Here is a 22,425-nt window from a genome sequence, read left to right on the forward strand (position 1 = left end):
TAATTCGTGCAGAAATTTCTTCAGTAATTTCTCAAGAAATGTTCAATTAAATTCTTCCAGGCAATACATTAATATTCAAACGGTAATGCCTCTAGTAAGTTCCACATGCTTCTTATTCTTGCTCTTCATCTTTCTGGTGTTGCATCCCAGCTGGGACAGAACCTGCTTCTCAGCTTGGTGTTTTTATAAGGACTTCCACAGTTATGGACTAAAAGGACTGTAAAAAGGTGCTTGGGTACAATGCATATCGTGTGGTAAGCTCGAAGATACTCTGTCTAGGGCTTGAAGAAATCCATTACGAAAAAAATATTCAACCGGCGCGGCGGTAATCAAACCCACATCCATTGTTGCGAAAACTTCCTCAGGAATCCGGCAATTGTTTACTTCACAGGTAATTCTTCCATCGATGTTTAAACTTCATTACTACAGGAATTATTCCAGAAAAAACTGTAAAAGAACCTACTGAAAATCCTCCAAATGCTTCAACACAGTTTGTTCAAGTTTTTTATCATTCCCTTTGGCTTCTCCTAGGAATTGCACCAGAAATTCTCCCAGGGATTATTTCCAGAAATTTCTAGAAATCATTCCATGAGTCTTCCAGCTAAAATGATTACTACACATTTTATGATAAACTTCTTAAGCATGTTTCTATAAATTCATTCATAGTTGTTCATGAAGCAAGTTCGTCAAGGAATATTTTACAGGAATTTAATAAGGGATTTGCCGGGTTTGTATTTTACCGTGGCAGACTCCTCAAAAATAATCCAGGGTATCATTTGCTAATTTCTCCAATAAAATAACGGTAAATTTTTAAATATTATGACAGATTTTTTTTAAATCGATAAGGCAGATACTTTTTTTTTTGACTTTTTGTCATACTGACCTTAGGATGGTCGAGGGGGAGACTAATAAAAAATAAGCAATTAAATTCAATCAAAATTCTCTAAAACCTTCATATTTTAATAAATATTTTTCAATCCGCCCCCGCAAGTTCCAATTTTTTCATGTATTTTAATTAGTGCTATAAAATATATGAGAAGCTCAAGTAAACGATTTTGATATTTTTCACTACAATAATCCGGGGAATCAAAACCACAAAGGTTGATTAACACTTGTACTCCCAACCCCCTCAGAGAGTCGGAAGTGCAACTTTGACTAATTATAACTTTGTCGTATTCGAAGCGATTTTCAAATAGTTTTTAGCAATGGAACCGGACACTATTCAAGATTGATGTTCATCTTTGGGTTTTTGAAAAAGATGCGTCTACCCAAAGTTATTAAGCATAAAGCATTTCCTAGTTTTTTGGAAAACGCATTTTTTCCACAAATTCAATAATAAAACAAAATTTAAAGCGATGACATGTAGTTTTTCGACATTAATCTCAAAATTTCTTTTACTTAAACTTTATCACGTAAAACCCTATATTTTGGACCCGTTTGCCTGTAACTCAAAATTCAAAGAGATGACATATAGTTTTTTTTCTACATAAAATTGATTGTGAAAATCAAGTGAACATGTTTGAGTTTAAAAAATTATTTCCGATAACACTTCGATAACAATTCATATTGTTCAGAAAACTACACAAAAAACGTATTTCTTGAGCGTTTGTGTATGTAAATCAAAACTGAAGGCTTAACATGTAGTTTTTTTTTATCACGAATTTACTTGCAGAGGTGAAGTAAATATTGTAGAATAGAAAAATGAATTTTTGAGTACACTCAAAATTGTTTTTACCTACAAAACAATATGAACAACTTATTTCCCGAGTTTGTTAGTCTGTAAATAAAAACTCAAGACTATGACATGTAGTTTTTTCGGCATGAACTTACTTGTAGAAGTCAAGTGAACATGTTTCAGCAGAAATTGAAATTTTTGATTACAGTTAAAATTTATTTTAACCAAAACATTACGAAAAACCCTATTATTTGGACCCGTTTGCCTGTAACTCGAAATTCAAAGCGATGATATATAGTTTTTTCGATAATATATGGATTGTGTAAGCCAAGTGAGCATGCTTGAGTGAAAAAAAAAACTATTTCTGATAACACTTAAAATTCATTTTACCCTGGAAACTACACAAAACGCGTTCCTAATTTGTTTTGAACCTCAAAAATTGGGTCTAGTAACCTTTGATATTGGTCATATCGACATACAGAGAGAAAATTGGGAACGAAAAATCAACAGGATCACATCGAGAAACGGAGATATCGAGATAAGGAGGATATCAAGATGTGGAGAGAGAAATTGTATGCATATATCGAGATATAGAACATCGAGATGTGGAGAGTCGACTGTAAATCCATCGTTTTGAATAAACTTTTCTCGTTATATTATATCTGCGTGTTTGAAGACTTCATGAACGGGTTTTGATAAAATCAATCGAGTACGCCACGCTTGGGTGGTAAATGACTGGACAATGCGCGGAGGTATAAAATAAACCCCATTTGTGGTCCTAAGCCTCTTGTACAGTAACTCCTATCCCTACCTCACCGTGGTGCCGCCTGGGGTACGAGTAACCGTAGGGAAGATCGGGTAACCAACTGACAGGGAAGAGGGGCTCCTCCCTCATGAGAGTGTAACTTATCAGAGCTTCTGTTCTCCATGTTAGGGGCGGCTCAAAACAGCGTCTGTTCTCCATGTTAGGAGCGGCTGATCATCGTCCTAGTACCAGCGTGGGACTCTAAACAGTGCTGTTCACGATGGTCCTCCGGCGAGACAGGGGGTTGGTGCAGGCCATACAAGCCACCCGTAAAAACCATTAGTACATGAAGCATACAATGTAAATTTACACCGGAACAATCGGCATAGATCAACGTGCACAGCCCTCACCTAGCCAGTGACGATGACGATTAGGACGCTTTCTACGCGCAGCTGGAACGTGAATACGACAGCTGCCCAAGCCATGATGTCAAAATCATTATCGGAGATCTCAACGCTCAGGATGGCCAGGAGGAGGAGTTCAGACCGATTATAGGGAAGTTCAGCGCTCACCAGCTTACGAACAAAAAAGCGGCCATAGACTGATTGATTTCATCGCCTCCAAAAACATGGCCATACATAGTACCTACTTCCAGCACAGTCTTCCGTATCGGTACACCTTGAGAACACCCCAACAGACTGAATCGCTAATCGACCACGTTTTGATTGATGGAAGACACTTCTCGGACATTATCGACGTCAGAACCTATCGCGGCGCAAACATTGATTCGGAACATTTGACGGCCAACGACTCTCCGTTGTGAACAACATTCGGTACCGACGCCCGTCACTGTACAATCTGGAATGACTCAAGCTACCCGAAGTCGCAACTGATTACGCGCAAAGCCTTGAAGCAGCGTTGACGGACAAGGGAGAGCTCATCGAAGCCCCTCTAGAGGACTGCTGGAGTAGTCTCAAAGCAGCCATTGACAACGCAGCGGAAGGTGCCATTGGGTTCGTGGAAGGAAATCGAAGGAATGGTTGGTTCGACGAGAAGTGTCAGACGGTTTTGGACGGGCAAAATGTAGCGCGGGCGATTATGCTGCAGTAAGGCACCCGTCAAAACGTTTAACGATACAAACAAAAGCGAAGACAGCAAACCTATCTATTCCGGGATAAAAAGCGCTGCCTGGAAGAGTTGGAGTGCGAAGAGATGGAGCAGCTGTATCGTTCTCAAGAAACGCGTAAGATCTACAAGTAACACAATGCATCCCGCAAAAATGTTGTGCCGCGAGCCGAAATGTGCCGGGATAAGAATGGAGGTATCTTGACGGACGAACGTGAGGTGATTGAAAGGTGGAAGCAGCACTACGATAAACACCTGAATGGCGCAAAGGAGGAAGACCAAGGCAGCAGATGGAATGGCTTCATTAGTACGGTGGATGACGTGCCAACTCCCACAATAGGTGAAGTTAAGGATGCTATCAAACAGCTCAAGAACAACAAAGCAGCTGGAAAGGATGGTATTGGAGCGGAACTTATTAAAATGGGCCCGGACAGGTTGGCTACTTGTCTGCACCGATTGATAGCCAGGATCTGGGATACTGAACAGCTACCGCAGCCTATAAAGTGCTTTCCTAGATCATCATTCGCCGGCTATCGACACTGGCAAGCAGATTTGTGGGAAGTTATCGAGCCGGTTTTGTGGTCGGGCGATCGACAACAGACCAAATCTTTATATTGCGGAAGATCCTCCAAAAATGTCATGAATATCAAGGCCCTACGCACCACCTATTCATCGATTTCCTATGATACCATCGATCGCAAAGATCTATGCAAGATTATGGACGAGAATGGTTTTCCCGGGAACCTGACTAGACTGATCAAAGCAACGATGGATAGTGTACAGTGCTGTGTGAAGATATCGGTTGCGTTATCGGACTCGTTTGAAACAAGCAAAGGCCATCGATAATGCGATGGTCTTTCCTGCCTCCTGTTCAATATTGCGCTAGAAACTGTTATGAAACGGGCGAGCTTCAACATGCGGGGCACGATTTTAAATAAATCCAGCCAGTTCATCTGTTTCGCTGACGAAGTGGACATTGTCGGAAGAACGTTCTGAACAGTATACCAGGCTCAAACGGGAAGCAGACTGAGTTGGATTGAAGATAAATACGTCGAAGAGGAAATATCTGCTGGTTGGAGGAACCGAGCGCGATAGAGCTCGCATTGGCAGACGCGTGATGATCGACTGGGATGAGTTCGAGGTGGTGGACGAATTTGTCTACCTCGGATCATTGATAACGTCGGATAACAACTGCAGCAGAGAAACTCGGATACGTATCATTTCCGGAAGTCGTATTTACTACGGATTCCATAAGACCTTGCGGTCTGGTAAACTTAACTTCCGTACTAAGTGTTCCATGTACAAAACGCTGATAAGACCGGTAGTCCTCTACGCGCATGAGACGTGGACAATGCTCAAATCGCTAGGAGTTTTTGAGCGACGTGTGCTTTGGCGGAGTATGTGAGAACGGCGTACGGAGGAGAAGAATGATCCACGAGCTTGCGCAACTCTACGGTGAATCCAGTATACAGAAAGTCGCCAAAGCTGGAAGGGTACGATGGGCGGGACACGTTGTGAGAATGCTGGACTACAACCCCGCAAAGATGGTGTTTACCTCGAATCCGGCCGGTACAAGACGAAGAGGAGCGCAACGAGGTGGTTTGACCAAGTGGAGCAGGATCGTGGAAGTATGGGGCGATCGAGAAATTGGAGTTTAGCAGCCATGGACCGAGTTAGTTGGCGTAACGTTGTGGCGCAGGTCATATCTTCAAAGACGTAGCACCATCAAAAGTAAGAGCACCACGCTTACAGGAGAAAGAGATTTTTTCTTATAATTTCAAAAAGACAGGTAAAAGCTTTCAAAATCTGTTTATTCTCGACTGAACTTTACTGTATGACCTATCTAACATTAAGAGCATACCTTTGTTTACTTTCGTTTTTATCAATATCTAAGCCACATATACATCTTCTGTGAACCGAATGACTTGTCATGGACATTTCCTTTTAATTTGTAGTGAAACACTTTCCATCAACTTTAGTATTAATCTGACATAACCGGAAGAGAGTGAGAGCGAAGAGATCCTCTCATTGTTACATAGGTCATTGAGAAAAGTTCAACTAAAGTATTCTAAAGAAGTTTGATATTCAAACAAATTACTGAAACAATGAATAGGGAGCCGGATCCTATTTTTGAAACTTTTGATTCACTTTGGCAGTGGAGTTTTTTGACAGCTACTGAGCTCATATTTGGTCACTATATGCGTCTTATTGAAGTGCTTCTTATTGTACAGTTTTAGACGATTCGGCCGAGAAACCCCCATGCTAAAGTGAATAATGGAACTGCCCAAGTAGCTCTGCACCCTACTTCTTTTTTTGCTTTTCACTTTGAAAAGTGTTACATCTTTCTGCGGACAAACTGTATCAAAGTTAAGCATTATTGAATACGACTCACACAAGGCTGTATCGGAACAAGAGCCATCGGAACAAGGATCTGAATAGAACCTTATATTGATCCATAGTTCATTTTACAAGCCATTTGAAGTCCTATTTAAAACGATTCCGGGCTATCCAGATGTGGCCGCATCTCATGTTGGTTCATGGCATTATAGCAGATGAGTTCGAAATACGCGTATCTGTCAAAGGGTACAAACTCGAATGGAATCAAATGGTATACAGTGAGCTCTCCTTTACTCGATATTTCGTATATCGATATCGAGTTAGAGAAGTTTGGTTTCATAGCTAACTCGATGGTCCTTGGATCGCAGTTGCACTGGTTTTATGATCTGTAAATTGATACCTTCCTAACTTAACGGTCCCTTTAATATCGAATTATAGAGAGTTGACTGTACTACTGAATTCGGTAACCATTTAGTTATAGGTATTCCACTAAACACCTTGAACATTTATTATCATTTATACTAGCACAAAGCCAAAACAAAAACTACAGTGTTGTTAGTTGCTTCCCTAATGTGATTTTGGTTTTTGGTTAAAGTTGGATTCCAAGGTGTTTCACACAAGTCTTAAATCTTTCACTTTTGGATTCGCGCCTCGCTACGACGTGTATCCGGGCATATATCCGGGTCACATGTTCATATTTTTTGCCAGCCAGATTCACCGATGCCAACAATACAACTTTAAATAAACAGTCGATAACGAATCAAAATTCGTCATAAATATGTGCTAAATAATGTTTGCTCCCTCACTATATAACTTGACACCTATGTGTCAAATCAAATATCCATAAAACCAAACTTTATTTATCATTCCCAAAATCTATGCTGAGCGTACTCGCGGTCAACACTTTATTAGCCATGAGATCATCGTTGACTTGAAAGCGATTTTTATATCGAATGGATTCAGTTTAAAAAATAAATGCATATCTAACTTCATCTGACCAATTCATTGAAACCCCTCTCATCGTGACAACGTGTCAGGTTTCAAATAAAGAGCTTTTGGTTTATGTGGGAATATTATTAGTTTAGTTTTGGAAGCATTAGGAGAAATCTTCCATTTTTGCAAGTATGAAGAAAAAATATCCTAACAATAAAAAAACATCTATTTTTGCAATCTATTACATATGACATGCAGGCTTCGTCCTTGGGCGAAGAAAGCTGTGTCATCCGCAAACAAAGATTTTTGACATCCCCGAGTTAACTATGAATATAAAATAAATAATGTAAAATAAATAATATAAAAATATTGTATAATATTGGCCCCAAAACGCTGCCGTTAGAAACAACACCTCATACAGGAAATCTTTTAGACTTGGAGTTCTGATAATCAACCTGAAGTGGACGATTGAACAGATAACTCTGGGTTATTCTATCAATGTATGTTGGAAAATTAAAGTTTTTTTTAATTTTGTAAAATTTTGTCTATGCCTAGAAGAGCAAAACCAGTAGAATAGCCTTTAGATTTGTTGTAACGAATCGAATTTGTTACACGTGAAGGTTGATGAGTGGTCAAATGTCCATGCTGAATCCGAACTGTTCATCGTCAAGAAAATGAATTTTCGTTGATGTGGACCATCATTCTGTTCAAAATGACCTTTTCAAAAATTTTACTGATAAGAGAATGAAGCTGATTAGACGATAGCTAAAAAGTTCTGCAGGATTTTTGTCCGGTTTTAAAATGACGTTCACGATTCAATTTCCTCCAAAAGTCCGTGACAAGTCTTGCACTCAAGTAGATTAATTCCATCATGCGTACCACAAACGTTCCTATTACTGATGTCAGGCGACCCTTAGTGAATATTTTTGTTTGGTTTCATCAAATATCTTTTCCTTATTTGCGGATACAGTCAAGTTCAACGCCAAGGTTACGTAAGCTTTCCATTGTCATGATACCTATATGTTTAGATGGTGTAACATCTTGACCTAACGTCGCCTACGAAATGGATCCGAAGATCAATCTAGCAAAGCACATATCTCTCCAACGCGCAGATGGTGTTTCTGGGGTTTGGCAGTTACCAATTCGTGAATCATTTGATAGTGGTACCGCGTACCGCGAAGGTGTGAGTTTTGGAGGCGGTTGACCGGCAAACAAAAACAAACCATTTCGATGAACTGCAACATTAAAACCGCCACATTTGTTTGGTGTTTGGTGCTCTTGGGACATATTGATCCAGTGGTGTCAACAATCAGAGATTGTAAGTTGAAAACCCAAGTGTTCGTTTAAATATGGTAACAACGGTGGTACATATTTGTATTTATTTCTCTATTGCCAGGTCTTACGAATATCAAACTGCCGAAACTGTTCGAGTACGATGACTTCGACGAGTGCAGAACATGGAACCCTAGTTTTCGATACTGTGTTGTTCAAGCTGTTATTCAACCAGACAACACTTCCCCTATATGGCAGAATATCAGTGTAAGTTGATACGAGTTATTTCGGGCTAGGGTAGAAGCACCAAGATTGTACATCATTTTACGAAGCAAATCAGCATGACTCATTTTGACATTAATAGACCATGTCCACATGACAGATCTACATCCCTAGAAACATCAGAAAATGTCAGAAGATAATAATAATTATTTATTTCCCCTTAATTGTAGCTCTCATAAACTTACTTTGGCCAGGGTGTTTCCAAATTGGTCTTTCTTACAAAACATCAATGTGTAAAAAATCAAAATTTCAAATGTGACCAAAAGTGGTTATGGTAGCCCATATTAGCCAGCGCCTTTTTAATGCGAAAAAATGGATTCTGTCAAGTTCCAACTATTTTTTTAGTAGGTGTTCAGCCTGCATTTGAAGTGAATGTTGTAAACCGGGAACCGTCATTGGTTTGACAACACTTTTTAATATGTATCCCGCTAATATGCACATCGTTCAGATTAAAAATGGAGCAAACATCATTTAGCTCATGGAACGGAGTGAAGAGAAAGGGAAGATTGTGGAATGGAACGCAGAATCAAAACAAAACAGCCAAAGAGGTGACCACAAACACGGTCGTAGAGTGACTAGAAGATCAAATTAAAATAGCACCCCGATTCATTGGGTATCGTTCAAATTAGTGAAGGTGCACGGTACTGATTTTTATAATGACTTTTTCTCATAGGAAAATATAAATGAGCAAGGAATTAACTGATCCCAAGGACCTAAGGATTTTATAAAGCTGCAACTTGTGCATGCGGGAGCCTTCCTCAGCCGAGTGGTTAGAATCCGCGGCTACAAAGCAAAGTCATGCTGAAGGTGTCTTGGTGTCTTGGTGGGTTGGAATCCCGGTCGGTGCAGGATCTTTCCGTAATGGAAATTTCCTTAACTTCCCTGGGCATAGAATATCTTCGTGCCTGCTACACGATACACAAATGCGAAAATGGAAACTTAGGCAAAGAAATCTCTCAGATAATAAATGTGGAAGTGCACATTGAACATTAAGCAGTGTCCCAGGCCCTGTCTCAGTGAGGTCGTAATGCCAAGAAGAAGAAGAAGAAGATATCTCAGAAGCCTGAATACTTACTTAGAAAGATGGCGTCTTCGGCAAAATTGTACTGCAGCTCAAGGGCTATCATTAGTTTAGCCATTCTCGAATTTCAAGGCTCAAATAAATATAGCCTTCAAGCTACTGAGCAACTTTGCCGAGGACACCATCTTTCCAAGTGGTCAGGCTCTTGAGATATTTGCAAAACAAAAGATTCATACACACTAGCGCCGCCTGGTGGTGGAATTCTGATCTGAATGGTCACGGCATGTTAGCCCTTGATCTCATTAACAACTTTGTCGAAGATGGTTTTTCTATATTTAATCTAGATCGTGATTTATTTCATGTTGGACATGAAAATCCAAGGTTGTGTACAAAGTACTGTCAGATGATAGAGTTTCATACTTGAATCATCTGAAAAAATCTTCAGGAGATAATATATTTAAATTGGCGCCTCATAAGAAATCAATACCAACCAAATTGATTTGAAATCAAAACGAAAAATGTGGCAAAAAGTGGTTATTGAAGCCTTATATGCAAATGTTGTAATACTGTCTTTTATGATTATAAGACATCCACGTAGTTTTATTCGTATATATGCAGGAATATTAGAATGAAGTAGACCTAACACTGTAGGTATTATGCACGTATGTGCCAATTTGGGTTTTTTCAAACTAATATAGGGTGTCCCAGAAAGTAAGGAATATCATAGTACTTTTTCGACTGAACAAATATTTTTGTATTTTTCTTAAGGATATTTTAAATGCATCGAAAAATGTTTTCAGAAGATCAATTTTTATCTGGATTGCACAGGCCTCACTTTTTTGAAAATATGTAGAAATTTTTTTTTCGTTTTTTTGAAAATATGTAGAAAATATGTAGAGAGTCTGTTATTTCTAGGGATATTCTGATAACAAATGGACATTACGATAGGTAATCTATTCTTAATGAGTACCTATCAAAATCTTTGGAAATCGCAAATGACAATATTATCACATTTTTCACAGACTTCGCTATCGGCTCCTGATAAACAGACTATCTCATGTAAGACCACTTACATGTCAGTGTCCAACCTAATTTTGTATTTCTGCTGAGAGTTTATTAGACCAATCAGCCCATATAAACATAACAGACTCATCAATTTTCCGTAGTCGTATCCTTGTTGAAATCAAATGTTACTGGATTGCATTGCTCATTGCTTTATCTAATGGAGCAAAGAATCAAATCCTAATCAAGCGTCTTCTTGAACCTATAACCATTATTATATAATGAACCAGATGTGTGAAATAGAAAGAAAAGTAGTATTTATATGGTGCACATTCTCACATACTTGCTTAATGATCGTCAACATTCCAAATTCATATACAAAATTGAAGCCAATATTCTTCTGAAATGGTGCACGTTTCCCTGAAGTCATCCAGTGCTAAAAAAACATTGATTTGACAAATATTCTTGAATAATTGAATTTAAAAAGATATTGATTTTTTGCTTATTACATTTTTCGTGATTAAAAATGCCAAATTTTCAATTTTTATCAACAAATTATCCAAGGGTGCTGCAAATCATTTGAAAACGGCCTCTTTCTAAACTTTTCTTTCACTTTAAGATCCATATAAACGCGTCCCTGATCCATCAAAAAAAAATGTTTGTCGAACAGTGTTATTCTATTGGCTGTTCGAGCATAAATTAGTGATGTTGATCCTTTTCCTAGGGCATAATAATATTTTTCTTATTTTTAAACCGAGTTGATTTTGATTTCTTGTTTCATAGGCTATCACTCTTAAATAAGTTCCTCCAGATTAAATGGTCATCTGTGTCGATACGACAGTTAAATATGTTTTTGAAGATTTTTAATGTACCGTAATCCGGGGGCAAACTGATCACTATTTTACAACTTTTTGTTGTGTTATTGGAATTCAAATTTTGTCAAATAAATTTCAACAAAATCAGAACACCATTGATCTTTATCAGTTTATGTGATCGATTTTTCATGAAACAATATTAACCATATCACAAATATAGTTTTAATATCAAAAAAATAAAATGCCACTCTGGGGCGAAATTGATCACCATATAACAAAGCAGGTTTAAGAGTGCAAAATTTCCCTATCTACTGAATTTAAATCTCCTGAATCTGAAAATGATGTCAAAATTCTTATAACTCGAGTATTTGATCATATTATTCCAAAATTAAACTTTGAAAATCTGCCTAATACGCCTAAATATAGGCAATTTCTCTTGAAATAAGCACATTTTTGTAGAATAAACGGTTTTATAAGCAAAAAAACTATACTTGTTATGCTGTATCATATCAAAAATGAGTTAAGTAGTTCATACTTAAGCTTACACAACATTTTATACACTCAAACTTGACATGTAGGTATAGCACCAGTGTATTGTTAAGCGCCGACATTTCCAACGGTATTGCTTACACCTTCAAAAAGTGTGAATATTTCAATGCAAAACTGACCCTAATAAAAATAAAATAGTTCAACATCATCATTAGACATCTATAAACTAGAAAACATGGAATGTCTGTGATGCCAACGAAGCTTTTAGCATCCTTCGGAGGAAAAGTTGTTTGGTACCGACTTGATCAAATTCGACCCAGTGATCAATTTGCCCCCGGATTACGGTACGTTCGTTCTAACCTAATATAAATTTCGTACAACATAGTCGCTCAGAAATAACGCCATTTGTGCAGAACTGTTACGAGATGGTTCAAATAAATGTACTACCGTTCTTTACATATTTATCTCGCGGTCCATAAAGTTTACATCAGCGGTTTTCAGATCGTGTTCCGCGGAGCACTTGGTGCTCCCCGAAGCCCATGATAGTTTTGAAAATGTGTTGCTTTGAAATATCCCAAATTTTTGTTTTAGAATACGCTTTCAATTATTTCAAACCAAGCCATACCTAAATTTTTCAAGTTTTTTTTTTCTACTTTTTTTCAAGTAGTTTGATAAATCCTCATAAACTAGGTTACGCCAATTTACTCGGTTGATGCCTCTACCCTCCAACATCGATTTTAGCCCACGCTCTCCAGATCTTGTTGCACCTGATCAAGCCACCGCGCTAGCTGTGCTCCACACCTTCTTGTACCATCCGGATATAACGTGAGCTCTATCTTTGCAGGGTTGATGTTCGGCAGTCTTGAAATATGCCCTGCCCAATGCACCCTTCCAGCTTTCACCACCTTCTGGATACAGGGTTCGCCGTAGAGCCTAGCGAGCTCGTGGTTCATTCTCCGCTGCCACACACCGTTCTCCTGCGCATCGCCAAAGATCTTCTTAAGCACTCGTCGTTCGAACACTCCAAGAGCTTGCAGGTCCTCTTCCTGCATGGTACATGCTTTATGTCCATAAAGGACCACCGGTCTTATTAGCGTTTTGTACATTTGGTGCGGGGGTGAATCTTTCTCGATCGCAATTTCTTCTGGAGCCAAGGATCCGAGGTAGACGAACTCATCAACCACCTCGAAAGTGTTTCAGTCTATCGTAACACTGCTTCCTAGACGGGCTTTGTCACGCTCGTTCCACCTATCAGCATGCATTTTGTTTTTTTTTTATTCACCACCAAATGACGCCTCACGTTTCAGGCGGGTGTACAGATCTGCCACCGTCCGAAATGTTCTTCCGACAATATACATATAATTCGCGATGCAAACAAATTGGCTGTATCTTGTGAAAATCATACCTCGGTTATTGATCCCAACTCTCCGCATAACACCTTCTAGCGCGATGTAGAACATCAGTAAGGGGAAGTCTAGAGGCAATGAGTAATTCTTATTTCCCTAGAGAGTTGCAAGTCGACGTGTGATCACAGAGATTTGGACTAAACACTTCTATATGAACTTAAACTTTTGCACGGGGTGACATTAAAAAAATCGACCGTTTTTAAGCTTTCCAATAGATTTTTTCGTCCAAAGGGAAGAATATAACAATTCGTAGGAGATTGGCTCGTTCTTTAGCTTCTATATAATTTGTATGGAGTTGAAAATTGCTGAACATCTTCAAAGCCGTTTTGTCCAAAGTTTCTTTCGTCTGGTTGTCGCATTCTCTAAAAAAAAACAAAGTCTTTACAGTACTGACAAGAATAAAGTACACAAGGCCGATTGACCTGAAATTTCAACTGCATGTTGGAAATAAGTTCAAATAAGATTTGTAAATGAATCATCAAAATCTATGCAAAAGTACATAAGTTCTTAAAATCCGTCAACACTGTCCAAGTTATGATAATTAGATGTTTTGAAAACAAACAATTTAGGATAAGTACGATCTTCTACAAAGTTTTTCATCTAAGTAAACAAATTTGCAGGAACATGCCTTTTTCTAAATATTCACATTGCATAAAATATTCCAATTTGAAAATTTTGGCATTATTCTCAAAACAGTTTTTTTTTTTTGTTATCTGCTTTCAAACACTTGAATAGAATTTGATTAATTTATAATAAATCAAATTTCAAGTAACTACCAAAAAGCTAAACATTACATATACTTTGCAATTGAATAAGATGGACAAAGGATGTGAAGTTTTGCGAAAAAGTTACACGTCTTCTCGGAGAGAATCGAACTCACGACTCCCTGATCTCTAGTTAGGGCGCGTTACCCCTACGCCATGAGAGCTATCAGAAGGCCGGCTCCAAAGTCACGTTCCCCACCAGTTTGGAAATTTGTGCCATCGCCATATTTGAGCCTATTTCATCATCTACCCGGTGGGAGAGGAAAGGGAAGGGAAAGATGGGAGGAAATAGGAGTGGGGTCCCTTGAAGAGGGAAGATCCTATAAGCGAATTGAGAGCATGTACACTCCCGTGCATAAGTTTGGGTTCACCCCCTAAAAAACATGCAAAAGTGTTCAGTCCATATCTCTGTGATTACACGTCCAATTGAAACTCTCTAAGCCGCATTCGGAAGGCAAAGAGTTATTCTTACTTCGTATGTATTTTTCCAAGAACATTATTTGAACTTTGTATACTAAATTTGTACATAAAGTTGTGACATTTTTATAAAAAACATACTGAAAAACATAGCTAATTTCCTCAGCATTGGATCGGCTAAAATTTTAAAACAAGGTGTCATTAGAATCGTAATCTTATATTCTGCCCTTCAACACTCACGAATTTTTTGCGGAAAAATCTGAAAAGTATTCAAAATCAATGAAACAGTCAGTCAAGTCATCGTGCAAAAGTTTGGGTTCACCCCTCAGTATGGTGTATCGTGCAAATGTTTGGGTTCACCTGAACTTACTTAAATCTATGAAATCTCAAACCAATCATGTACGCGCCATTATTTGCACTCAAAAAAGCTTTAAACTATTAAAATTGGTTGAAAAATGGCTGAGATATTGACAAAAATGATGTGCGGTGAACCCAAACTTTTGCACGATGACTTGACTGACTGTTTCAATGATTTTGAATACTTTCCCGATTTTTTCGCAAAATTTTCGTGGGGTCTCTTCAAAGAATATAAGATTACGGTTCTAATGACACTTTGATTTGAAATTTTGGTCGATCCAATACTGAGGAAATTAGATATGATTTATTAGTGTGTTTTATGAAAAATGTAACAACTTCAAGTAAAAATTTAGAATACAAAATTCAAAAAATGTTTTTGTAAAAATACATACGAAGTAAGAATAACTCTTTGCTTTTCGAATGCGACTTAAAGAGTTTCAATTGGGCGTGTTATCACAGAGATATGGACAGAACACTTTTGTATATTTTTTAGGGGTAAACCCAAACTTTTGCACGGGAGTGTAGCTCCATACCACAATGGGTTCTAACAGCGCCCTAAAAAGGGCACTGCAAAACACATGAGCGTAAAGAGAGCCTATAGCTCATTACCACAGCGGGTTAAGAATAGCAGAAAGTCCTGAAGATTCAGGCTTCTGAATTCAGTTTCACTTTATAAGTGTTTACCAAGTAATTGGAATCGCATTTGTGCAAACACTGGACAGTAGTGTAAGAAAAAATTTATATTCTCGCTCCAGTCCACTTTTTGGATTGCTTTTAGGTCCCATAACAACAGTGCAAAATTTCAGCTCGATCGGAGAAACTACACTCCCGTGCATAAGTTTGGGTTCACCCCCTATAAAACATGCAAAAGTGTTCTGTCCATATCTCTGTGATTACATGTCCAATTGAAACTCTCTAAGCCGCATTCGAAAGGCAAAGAGTTATTCTTACTTCGTATATATTTTTCCAAAAAAATTTTTTGAACTTTGTATACTAAATTTTTACCTAAATTTGTGACATTTTTCAAAAAACACACTGAAAAATCATATCTAATTTCCTCAGCATTGGGTCGACCAAAATTTTAAATCAAAATGTCATTAGGATCGTAATCTTATATTCTTTGAAGAAACCCCACGAAATTTTGGCGGAAAAATCTGGAAAGTATTCAAAATCAATGAAACAGTCAGTCAAGTCATCGTGCAAAAGTTTGGGATCACCCCTCAGTATGGTGTATCGTGCAAAAGTTTGGGTTCACCTGAACTTACTTAAATCTGTGAAATCTTATACCAATCATGTACGCGCCATTATTCGCGCTAAAAAAAGCTTTAAACTATTAAAATCGGTTGAAAAATGGCTGAGATATTGACACAAATGATGCGCGTGCGGCTCAGGTGAACCCAAACTTTTGCACGATTTGCATCATATTGAGGGGTGAACCCAAACTTTTGCACGATGACTTGACTGACTGTTTCATTGATTTTGAATACTTTCCAGATTTTTCCGCCAAAATCTCGTGGGGTCTCTTCAAAGAATATAAGATTACGATCCTAATGACACTTTGATTTAAAATTTTGGTCGACCCAATGCTGAGGAAATTATATATGATTTTTCAGTGTGTTTTTTGAAAAATGTAACAACTTTAAGTTAAAATTTAGTATACAAAATTCAAAAAACGCTTTTGGAAAAATACATACGAAGTAAGAATAACTCTTTGCCTTTCGAATGCGGCTTGAAGAGTTTTAATTGGACGTGTAATCACAGAGATATGGACAGAACACTTTTGTATGTTTTTGAGGGGTTGAACCCAAACTTTAGCATGGGAGTGTATATTTTAGCGCCAGCCGTTCAAAGTTTGTATGGGATTTACTATGGGAAAACTTACTTTTGCAAAGAAAAATCGCCAGAGGTCGCCCGTTGACCTCTATAAATATTCTGAACGCAGACCTCGATAGGTATTTTTACGATGAAGAATATTGTGGAAGACCGCGAAACAATCTGACACTTGTGAAAAAAGTTATTCAATGAAAACCTAGTGGCAAGACGACCTGTTAATGTAAAGGAATAACAATAATGACAAAATCGGGCAAAATTTCCGAATAATCTATGCTTAATAACTTTTTTCACAAGCATCGGATTGCTTTGCGGTCTTCGGCAATGTTGTTCATCGTAAAAACACCTATCGGGATCTGTGTTCAAAATTTTTATAGAGATCAATGGGCGACCTCTGGCGATTTTTCTTTGCAAAATTTAATTTTTCCGTAGTAAATTCCATACAAACTTTGAACGGCTTGCGCTAATATATAGTTTCTCCGATCGAGCTGAAATTTTGCACAGTTGTTATGGGACCTAAAAGCAATTCAAAAAGTGGACTGGAGCGAGAATCTAAATTTTTCATGTAACCGTGTCCCAGGCTACTGGACAGTTACATATCAGGTGATACGAAGTTTCATAATCGGAGTCACAACTATCACACACAAATGAGTCAGCACGCTGAATATTTGCTATATGATACAGGTATGTTCCGTTTTTGTCACGTTCTGATTTTGTCACGTTCCGATTTCATCAACAAATTATTCCGTTGTTATCAAAACAAAAAAATTGGAGCTTTTTATTTTTTCAAATGCTTAAAATTTAAAATAAAGACTAAAATTGAAGCAAGTCGATATTATGTTAGTGTTCAGCGCCTACGGTACATGTTATTTATCAAGTCCTATTCTATTCAATAAGGTTTAACTCTTCCTTACCTGCTAATCAAATAGAGTTTTCAAACTTAGCATGAGATGTTGAACACGATTGACGCATTCTTCAACAGTCGAGAGTTGCTCTAGCCACGTCCTAGCGACAACTAAAATTGTAATTAGTTGTATACGTTCTTAAGAGAGTTGCACAGACCTCTGCTTCTCCTTTATAATATGGCATCATAAAATGTTCGATAGAAATATACGTTTAGAATGAACTAAAGATTATCTGCAGTGGCGTCTCGTCCTAAGGTGCACTTGGTGCACTGCACAGTCAAAGATTTTGAACTAACAAATTAAATATATATATATTATAATTCTCAATACTTCCAGCATTCATAATGTGTAGTTGCTTGAAAATGTTGTTTGATTTCTTCACCTTCAACTGGTCCATCGCCCTCAGTGAACAAACCGTTTGATTCTCCCCCCCATGGTCTTGCTCAACCAGCAAGCGAAAACAGCGAAGCAAACAAGACAAACTGCCATGCGTCTCCATCGTATTGCAGAGAATGTTCATTTCAGCCGTGCACTCTTTCTTGTGCACGAAACTAGCGTTTATGGACACAGCAGGAATGTGCATTTGTATTGACATTTCTAGAGCAACAGTGGCGTTGTATAGGTAAAATCTGGTTCACTCCAATTTGTGCACCCGAGAGAGAAATTGCCCATGACGCTCGCATTGGTTTGCAAGAATTGAGAAAGCGCGCGCAACTGGCGTCACGACGTCTGCTGTTGGAAGAGAAAGCGTCAACGCCATAAATGCTTTGTGTGTATGTATGTTGCATGGAGCTTCCAGGTGTTGCGCGATAGTAGGCGCAATATTGATTGGAACCAATACTAGATGTTATAAACATATTGGCCAAATTGATTATGTGTTATCTTACTAAATACACAAAATTCATGTGGCTTTGAATTGATTTATAAACTATGTGTGAATATAGTTTTTCTTGCTCAACAGACCGACAACTGATAAATTGCGGTGGGCGCAAAGTGGGTTTCAGCGTTCAACAGTCAGTCATCATTTCACTTGAAAGCTTTGATGTATCCACAAAAGTATACAAAGAGATGTACCAGCGCTGGACATCGTCAAAAAGCTAAGATATCGTGATACAATTGACAAGCTGTAAATAAAAAGAATTATTATATAGAATAACAACGTTAGGAATAATGGAGATTCGGAATTTCGCGAATGCCACGAAATCCACGGAATTTATCCTTCATCGCGAAACTTGGAAAATAACGCGTAAATAGTTGAATTCTGAAGGTTTATATGATAATCTCAGAAAAGTTCAGATTTTTGCTCATAAGGATGGTTTATTTATTTGTAAGCCGATTTTCATATAAAAAATGTGCTAATCGTTTAGTTTCAAGTTAAAAGTCTTTCTTCTTGCTTTAAATTTGATAATATGATATTAAACTTATTATCTCAGTTCGCAAAATACGAAAAATGATTGAAATTTATGCATATAAAGGTCATTTTTACTGTAAATATTCATTTTTATGTCAAATATTATCAAACAATGGGACCGTGATTAATACGCAAAATTTTTCTTTCATTGCCTTGGTATCAGCGAAATTTTGAGAATTTTCCTTTTCCTAAACATTGTATATTGGAATCATCCAAAATTCTTAAAACTTACAACTAGTGATTGAAACGAAGAAAACAAACAAAACATACGTCCAATAAGCAACAAATATAATAGCTTCCAGACACTTCAAGATTGCATACAGTATTGGAAATTACATTTTAAGGTGTTAATAATAAGAAATTACATTTTAAGCTGAAATACATTTTAAAAAATCATTTGAAAAATTCGTATTCATAATTCAAAATAAACGGTTTGTGCGAGTTAGTGCACAGGTAATCAAATTCCTCACGGGACGCCTCTGATTATCTGTCAAGTAATTTTGGCAGAAAATTGTCATTTCCGCAATTTTGGCAGAGAAATTTCATTAATTGAAATAAATACGCCTCAAAACGTTTCTGATTTCAAGCTGCCGAACAGATTTGTCTGCAGTACTTATGGAGTCTACTGTCCGAAAAAAATACAAAAGAAGCGCGGCATCAGCTAAATCTGCCGAGAATACGTAAATTCCCCTAGAAGCGGTAACCTTTAGGCCAAATTTAAAAACAGACGTTGCAATGAGTGAAGCTCATACTGGGTACTTGTCAGCACTCTAGCTTTTGCTCAAGTAATTCGGGGTATAGTTGATCAGTAGGGAAAAGTTGATCATACCCGTACCCTCATGTATAAACTGTCAAGAGAGCTATGATCCGATTTCATTTATCACAATTTCTGTGATGTCAAATTACCTGATATCTGCTCTTGATGTTTTAAAATTTGTTTTGACATTCAAGATAGTTATACCTTGTAAAGCAGATTTTTTTTATGAAATGTTCGATGAACTGTTTTTCTCCAAACATCGACTATTGCCAAGGCTATATACAAGCACCATTGAAATAAACTGTTTCAAACATTCCAGATATGTTCTGTGAACTCACTTTTGAATTTGCATTGAGGATAAAATTTCATTTTCAGAGAAAATAACATGATCTTTTTGTGAGTGAGTTGTTCATTCAAAGGAAAATTTCATATATTTAGGCGTATAATGTGGTGTTTTCTGTAATTCACCACATTCAACTCTAAAATTGACCGATTTATCAATAAGTTTTAAGACTCCTGAGACTTGATTCAGATTCAGTGACCCCTAATCTTTTGAATAGCATATAGTTTAAGTTTAGGAAAGCTATCGCAGTAATTGATCAACTTCACCCCGGGATCAAAAACTAAACATTTTGATTTTAAAAACAATTTCTTATTATGATAACATTGTGTCAAAATTATGTTTGTATAATTCGATAAAGATTCAACCAGTACAGGTTTCAAAAATAATTGGATAATAATGCATGGAATTGTAGAACAGAATGGCACAAAAGTGATCAACTTTACCTCATTTTACGGTACCATGAATATTTGGGTTACGGCAAGGAAAATGATTGAGTTCATTTTATGTTTGATAAGACAATCGACCCTATCAAGTTTAGGATATTATCTTTTATTCCTCAAACTTGTAGTCCAGTTTATAACAAACCAATAATAAGGTCTGCTCAAGGAGTAGGGGAAGAGGATTAGCAAAACATAACGTTCTATTGAACATTTTGAATCTTCATACAATAAATTAACTTAGAAGAAGAGGGAAAATTGCTGAAAAGGCTGACAGTTTGAGAACGATAAAAAAAATAAATAAACGCACTACTTTTCCCCATGGAGACCAAAAGATTAATGAAGAATTCTATACTAACTGCCATACGCTTTGTTTATCAACAAAAGGGTTTCTAACCAATAAGTTCTAATTTGGAGATGCTTGCTCTGGAATTTGTATTTGTGATGAAGCTATTTAATATCAGTTTTCCTTAACAAAAACACACTACAACGCAATGCTAAAATGTGAAGATGGCGCGTTTCTAGAATGGTGATAAGCGCATACCAGTGGTAATAATAACTTCAGAAAAACATCACCACAATCATTTTACGAAATTTGAAGAAAAGGAAACTGTAAATATTCTTTTGAGGTTGCAAAACTTTCGCAATGTAAATGTGAGCATTTACCCGCCAATTGGGTGTGATATAATATCATAAAGAAGAAGAAAAAAATGAAAAGAAGAAAAGAAAATAGTTATTTATTGTTGAATCTTTTTTAAGAAACATGATCGGCTTGAATCCTTGTTCGCCATTTTTACAATTTTGACCCATTTCATAATGAAGAGAACATTTATGTGATTATCGTTTTATTACTCCATGTTACATTCACTGAAATCCTGAACTAAGCAACGAAAACAATTAATGATTTATCACAGAATCATATCGATTGATTGGAGTCTACAATCAACTTCCATCGCGAACCTATATGAATGAATATACCTAAATGCTCCTCAGCAGGGTTGGGAAAAAATCTGATATTCACTCTACAGTAGTCAAACAAAGCCAATCACAGTCAGCGAAGCCAGTGAAACTCACGCCCATCGCTGCTGTAGGCAAAAAACCTTGAAAATTACAAAACACCCGTTGCTAAGGGCAACCCAAAATTACTGTAGAAAAATGTTCTATTTCCCGCTGCATTTCCCGCATTTAGAGCCTTCAATGACACTACTGATTTAGAGAAATTCATGTACCCAATATAGGCTACTTGATGAGATTCACGATTTTAAACTACTGTACTGCCCATAACTGCATATTTGTAACATTCGACAAAAGTAGGCATTGAGTAAATGGAATACAAAGTTTGCATTTTATGGCAGTATGGGAGGAAACCAAAATTTCCAAAAATTAACAGGAACACAAAAGTGCTTATTTGACGCTGATATTTTGTACAACTCATATCGCATACTGGGTGAATTGACAGAAAATAATTATGATAGAATTTTCATTGCTATTACATCACGAAGCTCATTTATAATCTCAATGTGACTGTTATGCGGTTATAATTACCAATGTGACAAAACAACTTGGTATTTTTTTCGAATTTTCTAGAACAATCTCACAGATTTCAGTAAGTTGATCGAAAGTATTTATCATTTGATGACTCTCCATGGTATTAACCCCAATTTGTCAAAAATGTCGAGTGTGACTGTTTTGCAGTTATGGGCAGTGTAGTGAGAGAGCCACGTGATTTTCGCGAAATTCAAGCCTACTACTATTACCATTCCCAATTGTGGGTAATGTACAATTTTGTTTGACGACACGACTCCAAACTATTCCAATATTGCTTGTGCTGAGTTGCCGCCCAAGAATTAATCTGAAGCTTCACCCCTCCTAAATTCAAGAAGTGCAAATAATGTTAATGTTAATATTGTAACGGGAAGTAACGACCATTGACTTGATGAGAAAAATGATTTCATCGCAGTAACCCATGACATGTCAGTGAAAAATAATACCTGCACGGAGAAATATTTTTACCTAATTTTTGAGTTTACTTTACCCAAAATTAAGTATATCGATTATAGTTTCAACCCAAAATCTCTCGGTTTTCTCTTTCTCCCACACGA

General features: G+C 37.2%; 1 protein-coding gene across 1 annotated transcript in view; it reads left to right on the forward strand.

The window, feature by feature from the left end:
- The first annotated feature begins 7,703 nt into the window (after positions 1-7,703).
- LOC5579848 (O-acyltransferase like protein) overlaps positions 7,704-22,425 on the forward strand; it is a 33,982-nt gene continuing 19,260 nt past the window's right edge. The window contains exons 1-2 of the mRNA XM_001651473.2: positions 7,704-8,133; positions 8,212-8,354. Coding sequence (XP_001651523.2) covers positions 8,046-8,133; positions 8,212-8,354 — 231 coding nt within the window. The 5' untranslated portion in view covers positions 7,704-8,045. The remainder of the gene's footprint in view (positions 8,134-8,211; positions 8,355-22,425) is intronic.

The sequence above is a fragment of the Aedes aegypti genome, chromosome 3 (genome assembly GCF_002204515.2).
Source record: "Aedes aegypti strain LVP_AGWG chromosome 3, AaegL5.0 Primary Assembly, whole genome shotgun sequence".
Classification (NCBI taxonomy): Eukaryota; Metazoa; Arthropoda; class Insecta; order Diptera; family Culicidae; genus Aedes; species Aedes aegypti.